Below are 12,017 nucleotides of genomic sequence, written 5' to 3' on the forward strand. Positions count from 1 at the left end.
AGCCCGAGTTTGATCCTCAGCACCACATACAAATAAAGATGTTGTGTCTGCCAAATACTAAAAAATAAATATTAAAAAATTCTCACTCTCTCTCACTCTCTTAAAAAAAAAATTCAATTTGGCTAATCTGAAGGCTCTTAAGTTGAATACAACACTTTAAGAAAAACATTTAATTTTATTTTTTTTAAGAAAAAGAACCATGGTTATCTTAAACATGTAAACCACATTTAAAAAATGATTTTATTTTTAGGAACAAGGGGAAATCTTACCATATGTTCACAGTCATTTTGTAAGGAACCCATTTCAAAGAAGGTCCATAGCCCACGGCAATCCTGGCTAATCCCATGTACAGGGGCCTGGCTGTTCTACCCGAGTGCTAGGGGAGTTCTCGGGACTGGGTGCAGCATTAAGGAAATGTCCATTGTCTTCCATCCACATAATGACCATGGCTCACAGGTAGGCACAGAGACGTTCCAGCTGCCCAGGGTTGGCATTACTTAGAAATAGCAGCTCCTTCTTCCCTTCTTCTGTAGGAGCTAAAATGGAGTCAAACATAGTGAAGTCAAAAATTCCTCCTGCTGTTCTGTATCCCTCCAGAAAACTCCAGTGGTCAGAGCCTACCTTATCTAGATTATTTATGTTCATACATATTCCTTCCCAGATCACACGTCTCTATGCTTCCCACCTACAATGCTGCAGCTACTTTTATTCTTTCCTCTCCAATATCCTAACTCTTTATTATCTAGCGATAGAAAAACCCTTTATTTTTCCTTTATATACCCTCGAATATCCAGAGGTGAGGCAAACCTAAATGAATACGTAAAATGCTTCCAGTCAAAGGGCATCAAATCTGGTAGTAAGAGGGCTGGGGTTGTGGCTCAGTGGTAGAGCGCTCACCTAGCATGTGTGAGGCCTTGGGGTCGATCCTCAGCGCCACAGAAAAATAAATAAATAAAATAAACCTATTGTGTCCATCTACAACTAAAAAATAAATATTAAAAAAAAAACCATCTGAGGGGGGGTTTTGCAAGGGCCTGGGTTCGATCCTCAGTACCACATAAAAATAAAATATACTGAGTAAAAACAACAACAACATAACAACAAACAAACAAAAGAAAACATTTGGTATTAAGAGGCAACAATTTCTTTACATATAATAGATCGCTATGGCAAAGATTTGCTTTGGTGCTGGGGTAGCCTCTTACACAAGGTGAATTATTGTGGGACTGTCACAGCACATGAATTTCTCAACTGAAATTTGTTGAATGAATAAATCAATAATGAGAGTATGGCATAATCCAAACACCTGGAAAACGCCCAGTGGCTGGACGGGTTTTTTTTTTTTTTTTTTAAGAGAGAGAGAGAGAATTTTTTTTTAATATTTATTTTTTAGTTTTCGGCAGACACAACATCTTTTTTGGCATGTGGTGCTGAGGATCGAACCCGGGCCCCAGGCATGCCAGCCGAGCGCGCTACCGCTTGAGCCACATCCCCAGCCCCGGCTGGACGGGGTTTTGCCTCCATTTTTTTTTTTTTTTTTTTGGTACTGCGCATTGAACCCAGGGGCACTCAACAACTGGGCCACATCCCAGCCCTTTTAAAAATATATTTTATTTAGAGACAGGGTCTTGCTGAGTTGCTTAAGGCTTCACTAAGGTGCTGAGTCTGGCTTTGAACTTCCTGAGCAGCTGGGATTACAGGCGAGCAACCCCCATGCCTGGCAGCTTTGCCTCCAGCTTTTTGCATTAACATTTTATTTTGGACCAGATGAGAATTTGGGGAGGGATATAATTTCCTTTGTAAATTATAAACTTAGGCTGAGGCTGGGGTATAGCACAGTTGGTAGAATGCTTGCCTTGCATGCACAAGGCCTTGGGTTCAATCCTCAGCATCACAAAAAGCACAACAAAACAAAAAAACTTAGGCTGTGTAGTGGTGCACAATCCCAGCAGCTTGGGAGGCTGAGACAGGAGGATTGTGAGTTCAAAGCCAGCCTCACCAAAAGCGAGGCGCTAAGCTACTCAGTGAGACCCTGTCTCTAAATAAAATACAAAATAGGGCTTGTGATGTAGCTCAGTGGTCAAGTAAACCCTGAGTTCAATCCCTAGGACTCTTCCCCGAAAAAGAAAATACCCCAACTTAGCTACCCACCAACACCTTTCTTCTCAGTGCTGATGGAACAAGAGGGTGAGGCTCTGAATGAGTGGGATTCTACTATGAACACCAAGCTCTGATAGGAGAATATTAAACAACTGACCTTTTTCATGTTGTAGCCAATTATTCTCTAAATAATACTGAATACAACTTTCAAATTCCTTTGGGTTATAACTGGAAACCAAAATGGGAAGAAAGGGATCCAGGGCATCAAATCCTTCCTGGAGAAGAGAAAGGGTACAATATTAGTTAAGTGACCTATCAGGAAAAAGAGAAATTCTACTTAAGCACTTTGAGGGCAGCGTTTTTGTTTTCTTCTACTCTTCTTTACTCTTTCTCTAGCTACCCCACTTTCTGCAGATCTGCAAAAATATGGGGGACACCGCTTGTCTGAGTAAACTGTATTTTTGAGAGCTCTTACTTCTGGAATCAAGTTAGGCCAAAATATTGTTATATTATATATGAATATGTAACAACCAATCCCATCATTATAACTATAATGAACTCATAAAAATTTTGGATGGGAAAAAAGACCCTAAGTGGAACATAATTAGAAATAGTAGATCAATCAAATTATATTCTGAATTTAACATAGGAGAAGGGGAGGGGAACTAGACCAAGTAATGTCTTTTTTTTTTTAATATTTTTTTTTAGTTGTAGAAGGACACAATCTTTATTTATTTTTATGTGTTGCTGAGGATCAAACCCAGTGCTTCACATGTTCAAGGCAAGTGCTCTACTACTGAGCTACAGCCCCAGCCCAAGCCAAGTAACTTCTGAAAAGAATATCTGACTACACATCTTTGACTCAAGATGAAAACTTGAAAATATTGAACTCTAGTTTGCAGCTTCTATATGAGTTGAGGGTGAGCAAATATGAAACTTTTTGTATATACAAAATATTGTGTAGATGGATACAATTACTTTATTTTGTTTATTTATTTTTTTATGTTATGCTGAGGATTGAACCCAGTGCCTCATACATGTAAGGCAAATGCTCTACCACTAAGCTTCAACTCCAACCCACAAATCTGAAACTTTTTAACCACATTTTAGCATTAAGTTAATAAGTAAATAAGTTGTGGCTAATGAGAAGAGATTTCTTATAGATGAGACAAATATGGAAAAGGGGAAGGGAACAATGAATGCTATTCTAGCATGGAACTGGCAAGTATCAGTATGAATTTATAGTTCACTAGAGAAGCAGTACGCACACTACATGCCTCGTTACTAGCTTTGCTGAGAAGGGCTAGAAGAAATGATAACCCAGTAGCTCTAAGGTCTTGGTTTCTGAAAACCATTTTCTGAAACAAACCAAGGCTAGAAATGACTAATTCTAGGAAGAGGGCATGGGAAGTACAAGGGAATCTGGAAACATTCTTGTGCCAGGAAATAAAGAAGTGCTAAAAGAAATGATGGGTCATAGCAACTAGCCTAAAGGAAGCATCCATGGTAACATTGGAATAATTTGAGCATGTAAATAAGGATGGTAAAGGCTCAGAACCTATTAAAAATGAATTTACAAATCTATACTGTAACAAATAAATATATAAGGGAAACAGAAAATTTCTAATAGAAAGCCAAGTGATATATTTAGAATAATAGGTTTGGAGAAATCTCCACTTGGCCATTACCATAATAATATTTAGCAAAGAATCACTAATCGAATGGATGAGTAGGTGGAAGTAATAGGAAATTTATCTAGCCTGAAAGTATATCTCCTCAAGATACTTATTAATTCTAAAGGGAGAATAATTACCGAGGAGAAGCCAGATGAATATCATCTAAAGTAGGTGTTCAAAATTAACATTATCAGTAATGGGATAAACAGATTTCATGCTCCTTTTTAATATATATATATATATTTTTAGTTGTAGATGGACACAATATCTTTATTTTATTTACATATTTTTATGTGGTGTTGAGGATCGAACCCAGTGCCTCATGAGTCAGAGGCAAGTACTCTACCCACTGAGTCACAACCCCAGCCCTTTCATGTTCCTTTTTATAAGCTGCACAGAGAAGACACATTTTTACTACTACTACTTTTTTTTTGGTATGGAAATTAAACCCAGGCGTACTTAACCACTGAGTCACATCCCCAGCCTTTTTTTAACATTTTATTTAGAGATAGGGTCAGCAAGACCCTAAGTTGTTGAGGCTGGCTTTGAACTCACAATCCTCCTGCCTCAGCCTCCTGAGATGCTGGGATTACAACCATGTGCCTGGCACAATTTTACTTCTATTATCACTTCTACTTGTGAGGAAACATCAGACAAGCTCATAAAACAACCTACAAAGAAAGTAGTGATGTACTTTGTTTTTGTTTTTTTGTAGTTGTAGATGGACGCATGCCTTCATTTTATTTATTTTCATGTGGTGTTAAGGATTGAACCCAGTGCCTCACACCTGCTAGGGAAGTACTCTGCCACTGAGCTACAGCCCCGGGCCCTGGCATGTACTTTTGAAAAATAGAAATCTTAAGATTATAAAAGATACAAGGCTGAGGAACACCACAGATTAAAGGAGACCAAACAGACATGACAAGTGAACATCATCCAGGATCTTCTTTTTCTATAATGGGATACTGGATTAACTGGCAAACTCTGAGTAAGACTTACAGATTAGATCAAAGGTTTATATCAGTTTCCTGACTGGATAAGAATACTATGGTTATGTATTAGAATTCTATCTTTGTTTTTTTAAGAAAGAGATATTGGGGTAGAAGAATATGATTTTCTGAAATAATGTCAAAATAAGTAGACTTAAAAAGAGCTCTCTCTCTACTCAGAATGGCCATCTAAGAGGCAATGAATTCTTTTATAACTTAACCTTTCCCAGCAACTCATGCGGCAGGTATGCTTTCTGGGGCTTAAAGAGAGATCCAGTCTGGCTTAAAGTCAACACAATGGCACCTCCGTGCTGAAATAAAGAAGAATAAGAAAAAGTCAAAGAAGACATAAAAGTAGAATTACAAATAAAATTAGGCCAATATTTAAATACTGTGTTTCACTGTATAATCATTGCAGATTTTATGCTATTTTTTTTTTTTTTTGGTGGGGGGAAAAACGTTGTGACCATTATGTGAAGCTTTTTAAAAAAAATCATGCACCAGTTTAGTAATGATTGGGGCCGGAGTTGTAGCTCAGTGGTAGAGCACTTGCCTAGCATGTGTGAGGCCATGGGTTCGATCCTCAGCACCATATAAATATAAATAAATAAAATAAAGGTATTGTATCCATTTATAGCTACAAAAAATATTAAATTTTCTTTTAGATTTAGGTGAATACAATACTTTTTTTTTTTAAAAGAAAGAGTGAGAGAATTTTAATATTTATTTTTTAGTTTTCGGCGGACACAACATCTTTGTTGGTATGGGGTGCTGAGGATCCAACCCAGGCCGCGCGCATGCCAGGAGAGCGCGCTACCGCTTGAGCCACATCCCCAGCCCCCAATATCTTTATTTTAAATTGTTTTTTTTTTTTTTTTTTTTTTTTTAGTTGTAGTTGGACATAATACCTTTATTTTGTTTATTTTTATGTGGTGCTGAGGATTGAACCCAGGGCCTCGCATGTGCTAGGCGAGCACTCTACCACTGAGCCACAACCCCAGCCCCAAACGAACAGATTTTAATACAGACCTAACTCCTAACTTGGTACAGTTGTAGGAATTACATAAAGTAAAAGAACATTCTGGCCATAAAATTAGTGACCTGAAGGTATTATTGGTTATGAAGTAGTAAAATATGTTTAAAATGAAGACCCAATCCTTCTGCAATGTGCAAATCGTTCATATGCACATACCCAGTCATTTTTCATCATCTTCCTCAGGTTGTGAATAAGTGCTAGTTCGTCTGGAGCAATCTGCATGTTGGTAAAGAGAAATAGATAATTACTTTTTTCCTAGAAGTTCTATTTAAACAACTGAATTGATAATAATAATAAAAAAATTCTCAATTATTATTATGCAGTCAAGGTACCTGAACATATCCCTTTGGGAGAAGCTATGTTAGTTTCTAGCCCAAGATTTGCTATGCTTCTGGAGATTAAAAATATTTACCAAGAGAGAAAAACAACTTCAGCACTACACCCACCCCCTTTTTCCTTGATGTTTCTGATCTTTTCCACTTAGAACCACAGCTTTTCTTTAAAAAGCTAACAGAAAGAAAAAATTAACAAAGAACTGGGTGCAGTGGTGCATGCCTATAATACCAGCAATTTGGGAAGCTGAGGCAGGAGGATCACAAGTTTAACGTCACACTTTGCAATTTAGTGAGATCCTCACCCACATAGTGATACCCAGTCTCAAAATAAAAAGGGCTGGCTGAGGATGAAGCTCCAGTCCTGCAAACAAAAGAAAAGAAAAGAAAAAGAAAGGCTGCTCAGTGGCACATGCCTGTAATCCCAATGATTGGGGATGTGGCTCAGTGGTAGGATCCTCCCGAGTTCAATCCCTGGTAGCAAGGGAAAACAACAAAAAAAGAGAACTCTCCCTCAGTTTTCAATGCATGGTGGTACCTTTCGTGTTCCCTTCTCCTTCTGAGTTATTTCCTCTCTGTATCTTAATTCAAACCCTCACAGCAAGTAAATACGTTGTCTAAGTCTACACGGCTAAGCCACAGCCTGTGTACATGATGCAGTCAGAAATCAGAGAAACCAGGATCAAGTCTTCTCACTGGGGTTTTATCTTCTCTTTTTAATGTGGTCCTTCCCCAAAGGGCATTGATTCCATCCACTGCCACCAGGAGGCGAAACATTCCCAAAGAACTTTGCATCTTTAGCTCCTTCATCACAATCCCAACTGCGTCTGTGGCGTTTCTCACACGGGTCAGACCCTGCAGGGAGACAGAGGCTTAGAGTGCCATGGGAGGCCTTCTTTGGTTATGACATGAACCACAGCTAATGTTTTTATACCTGTTCAATCACTTCTCCCAGAGGACTGCCTTTCTCAGTGATTTCTCTCTTATTCCAGACATATTTCTCTTGAACTTTTATCTAAAAAGAAGCAAAGTAAAAACAACAACAACAACAAAAGATTGTTTTGCCTAAGGTGGAACCCATCCACGGTCTAGAAGATGGGAGGCTAAGGTTAACAGAAATGAGTTTTAATCTATTTCTCAGTTCCTGTAAAAGACTCCATCACATAAGGGAATATTTTCCAAACCATTTCTGCCTGGAGCTTTGGAAAATGAAAGAAGGAAGGGAGGGATGGAGGGAGGGAGAATAGATTGATTCTGACTAAAAAAAAGTCCAAAACTTAACTTTAAGGCCTTAGCATCTGCTTTTTTTTCTTTCTTTTTTTTTTTGGAGACAGGGTCTCCCTATGTAGCCCAGATTGGTCTCAAACACATGAGATCAAATGTCCCTTCTGCCTTAGCTTCCTGAGTGCTGGATCTGCAAGAGTAGACCATCATGCCTAACTTTTTCTTTTGTGGTGTTGAAGAGTGAATCCAGGGCATTACACATGCTGGGCAAGTTCTCTACAATTCCCTAGCCCTTTTTAAAAATTTGAGACAAGGTCTTGCTGTGTTACCCAAACTGGCCTTTGATCTTCCTGCCTCAGACCCCCAAATTATTGGCATTATAGGTGTGTGCCACTATGCTTAGCCTAGGTGAGTCTTTGTACTCTGAGTTAAAGAGCTATAAGCTAGAGATCATATCCAATAAACTGGAATGAAGAACAATTTTCTCTATACATCTCCCCGCCCTGCCCCCATGACAATAAGGACTGAACTCAAGGGTACTTTAGCCACTGAACTACATTCCTAGATCTTTTTATGCTGAGACAGAGTCTCACTAAGTTGCTAAATCTGGCCTTGAACTTGTGATCCTCCTGTCTCAGCCTTCTAAGTTAATGGGATTCTAAGTATGTGCCTCTGTCTGGGCTCCCCAAAGTATCTTTTTTTTTCCTTTTGGGGTACTGGGGATTGAATTCAGACACTCAACCACTGAGCCACTGAGCCCTATTTTGTATTATACTTAGAGACAGGGTCCCACTGAGTTGCTTACTGCCTTGCTACTGCTGAGGGTGGCTTTGCATCAGCGATTCTCCAGTCTCAGCCACCCAAGCCCCTGGGCTTACAGGTGTGCACCACCATGTCTGGCTTCCCAAAGTATCTTATCTAAAGAAAATTATGTAAGTGGAAGTGTGCTTATGAAGAATGTGAGGCTATATCTTGGAAAAGTCAGTGAATCAATTTGGATTTTATTCTGCTCCCCACTATATGAGAACAGTTTACTGTTGTGTCTTTATTTCCCCTGGATAAATAAATTTCAAATTGTGAGCCCACTGTGAGAAAAATAAATGAAAGAAATAATAGTATATCTATTCAAAATCAAATTATCAATTCTTCATAGTCTACCATGTTTTCAGTACACAAAGAAGATAATCTATATAAAGACCATCTAGCTGGTAGGAGACCTTCATTGTTTTGCAAAATTACATATAAGATGGTGTGACGGGGAAGAAAAAAAGAGAGAGAAGTGTGTTACAATAGGCTGGGTAGAAAGAGGTGATGGGAGGGGAGGGGGGTATAGGAAGGGCAGTAGAATACAATAGACACTAGTATGGCCCTATGTATAATCGTGGCTGTATAACCAATGTGATCCTGCAAACTGTACACGTGGAAAAATAAGATTACATACCCCATTTGAATCAAATGTATGATATGTCAAGATCATTGTAATGTTCTGAGCAACTAAAAAAAAAAAAAAAAAAAGACCATCTAGCACCAAACTTGCCCAAGTCTAGTTACCTGGCTCAGGAAGCGTTCGTTTGCAGTTTTGAAATTCTTCAGCCAGGTTGAAGCCTCTAAAGGTTGATCAAAGCGCTGTTTATTGTAGGTAGACTGCAGAAGATCCCGGCAATTTTTCACCCAAAGATGAGCTAAAAAGTGGATGAAACAAACTAGGCAGGAACTGACTATCATTAACTCAAAATACTCTATACATCTTAAGTTATGGGAAATGACTTCAATTTTCTATATCTCTATCTAATCTATATCCCTATTTTTTTTTTTTTCAGCACTAAGAATGGAACCATGGTTTCAGTATGCCAGGCAAGTGCTTTACCACAGAACAACATTCCTTAGACCTCCATATCTATCTCTCTCCCTCTTAGTACTAGGGAGCGAACTCAGGAAAGCTTTACCACTGAGTTATATGCCCCAGTCCTTTCAATTTACTTTTAAAATTTTGAGAAAGGGGCTCAGAAAAGGCTGGCCTTGAACTTGCAATCTTCTGTCTCAGCCTCCTGAGTCACTCAGATTTACTTGGTCCCCAATATACATTTTTTAAAAAAATAGTTTTTTAGTTGTCGATAGACCTTTATTTATTTTAAAGGTGGTGCTGAGAATCAAACCCAGTGCCTCACACGTGCCAGGCAAGTGTGCTACTGCTGAGCCCCAGCCCATGCCCCCATATACATTTTTTAAAGTCGTCTTGCTTCAGAGATTTACTTTTTTTGATCTGGTCCACCTGAGACTAAACATTATCATTATAATCAACACACAAGACGTACCAAGTAGATTAAATGTCACTTCTGCTTACTGACAGTTTTTAAAGGCAAGTCAGAAAATGAGAATGCATACAACATTGAACAAAAAAGGATATTTGAGCCAGGTGTGGTGACTCAAACCTGTAATCCCAACTAGTCAGGAGGCTGAGGCAGGTTTGAGGTCATCCTGGGCAAATCAGGGAGACCCTGTTCTCACTATCAAATTAAAAAAAAAAAAAAGACTAGGGATATAATAGGACTAGAGTGCTTATATTGCATGTGGCGGGGTTTAATTCTAAGGACAAGAAAAAAAAAGTAATGGTCGCTGGGCTTGTTGGCATAGGAGTGTAGTCTGGAGGTGGAGGCAAGAAGATTGCTTGAGCCCAAGAGTTCAAAGGCAGCCCAGGTAACATAGGGAGACCTTGTCTCTTAAACCCTGTGGTGATCTTAAAGGTGGAACTTCATGCTCTTGGGCATTAAATATCAAAGGCTTTAGGAAGATTTTAGCCACATTTCCTCTTGTGACATTGACTATACCTTGTAACCTGCTTGACACTAACATCATGAAGAAATCATGATGAACTAGCAAAGGCTTTTCTTTCAGCAGATGAGCCCTATTGTAGATTAAAGTTGCACTGCTGCCACAGTGAGGGGACTGGCCCTGACATACACAAGACACACAGCAAGTTCTTACCATCTGGAATATGCAGTATCAACCAATCATGCTTGGCACAGAAATGAATAACATGACAAAGACTGAGGGTTTTGCCTGTTCCCTTCTCCCCATCTAATGTACTTCTTGTTAAAGAAAACATCACCAGAGGAGATACATTTACTATCAACAGCACTCTTACATTTCTTCTTTCTGCTCACGAGGGGAGAAAACATTGGTTCAAGATGACCCAGGCATGGGGCTGGGGATGTGGCTCAAGCGGTAGCGCGCTCGCCTGGCATACGTTAGGCCCGTGTTCGATCCTCAGCACCACATACCAACAAAGATGTTGTGTCTGCTGAGAACTAAAAAATAAATATTAAAAATTCTCTCTCTCCCCCCCCACTCTCTCTTAAAAACAAACAAACAAACAAAAAAAAGATGACCCAGGCAGGCAGGAAAGGATACAGAAAAGATACCGCACAGCTGGATGAGCAAAATTGGTGTTTTTCAGATAATGCAGAAGCTCTAGGGCTGGCTTTCGTATCATCAGGCAAGCTTCACCAAATGTTTTCACCTATTGAAAACAGAGAAGCAGGAAGGAGAAGGTGGGCTGTAGAACTTTACAACACTCAGTATATACACTAAGCCTAATATGGCAACTAAGAGCACTAAATTGAATATTTTAAATTTATTCAGTTAACAAAGGTTGGAGTGGTACTGAATTTGAAAATCAACCCATATGATTTAGCAGAACCCCAAAACATGTTATTCCACACCAAATAACATAACAGTCAGCTTTTGTTTATTCTTTGTTAATAATGCCTAAATATTACACTAGTTAAATGGAATCTAGGAATAACTAAGATCTTTTAATACTTAAGTATTAAAAGCATATAAAATGTTTAACAAACTATTTGATACATGTTGAACATTCAATAAATATTCTCCCACAGTTATTTTTAGTTAATTCTTATCATTACAACTAGCTATGCTTTTCTTTAGAACTTTATACATGGCAGCTCAGGAGGTCTGGTTAGCTATCCCTCACCTACCAGGACATATCCCACATCACAAGCATACATCAGTATGCATCAGATTTTTTGTGTTCATTACCTTTATGCCACCAGAATACTTTGGTAGAAAAATTTGGTAAGCACTGATTGATATGTTATGAAAGTATTTATATTAACTAAGAACAAATATTTAACAAATATTATTTGCAAATATATCAGATGAAGTTTAAAATAGTGTTAGAATACTTTTTTTCTGGTGCTGGGGACAGAACCCAGGGCCTCCCACTTGTAAGCACACCATCTACCAACAAGCTACATTTGCAGTACTAGTGCTGTTATTTTTGAAAGAAATCTCCCCTGAAAAAGAATTGGGTTTGTATAGGAATTGACGGCTAAGTCACTATGCCTGGAGAAGAAGGAATAATTTCTGGTGCTAAAAATAATTCAGCTTCTTGGGAGGCTTTAGACAGGAGGATCACTTGAGCCCAGGAGTTTGGCCTGAGCAACATAGGGAGACAATGTCTCAAAAACAAAACAAACAGTAACAAAAACCCAGTAGGTGCTAATAGGAAGAACAATTGTGCCAAAAAGCCAGGGTTGCATTTAATCATGAATTTTCCCAATGGCTTGCGCGCGCGCTCTCTCCCTCTCTCTCTATATGCTAGGAACTGAACCCAGGGCCTCACACATGCTAGGCAAAT

General features: G+C 38.8%; 1 protein-coding gene across 3 annotated transcripts in view; it reads right to left on the bottom strand.

Annotated features, from left to right (window-relative positions):
• Positions 1 to 222: 222 nt before the first annotated feature.
• The window catches only part of Dap3 (death associated protein 3), a 35,461-nt gene continuing 23,666 nt past the window's right edge, over positions 223 to 12,017 (bottom strand). For 2 of the 3 annotated variants that reach the window (XM_021730525.3, XM_005331358.5), the window contains exons 5-13: positions 10,769 to 10,877; positions 10,343 to 10,435; positions 8,909 to 9,039; positions 7,068 to 7,148; positions 6,830 to 6,988; positions 5,958 to 6,017; positions 4,987 to 5,076; positions 2,258 to 2,375; positions 223 to 536 (exon numbers count right to left, since the gene is read on the bottom strand). In XM_021730525.3, coding sequence (XP_021586200.1) covers positions 451 to 536; positions 2,258 to 2,375; positions 4,987 to 5,076; positions 5,958 to 6,017; positions 6,830 to 6,988; positions 7,068 to 7,148; positions 8,909 to 9,039; positions 10,343 to 10,435; positions 10,769 to 10,877 — 927 coding nt within the window. In that variant the 3' untranslated portion in view covers positions 223 to 450. The remainder of the gene's footprint in view (positions 537 to 2,257; positions 2,376 to 4,986; positions 5,077 to 5,957; positions 6,018 to 6,829; positions 6,989 to 7,067; positions 7,149 to 8,908; positions 9,040 to 10,342; positions 10,436 to 10,768; positions 10,878 to 12,017) is intronic. The other variant, XM_078027427.1, reaches the window with a different exon arrangement.

Source organism: Ictidomys tridecemlineatus, chromosome 11 (assembly GCF_052094955.1).
Source record: "Ictidomys tridecemlineatus isolate mIctTri1 chromosome 11, mIctTri1.hap1, whole genome shotgun sequence".
Classification (NCBI taxonomy): Eukaryota; Metazoa; Chordata; class Mammalia; order Rodentia; family Sciuridae; genus Ictidomys; species Ictidomys tridecemlineatus.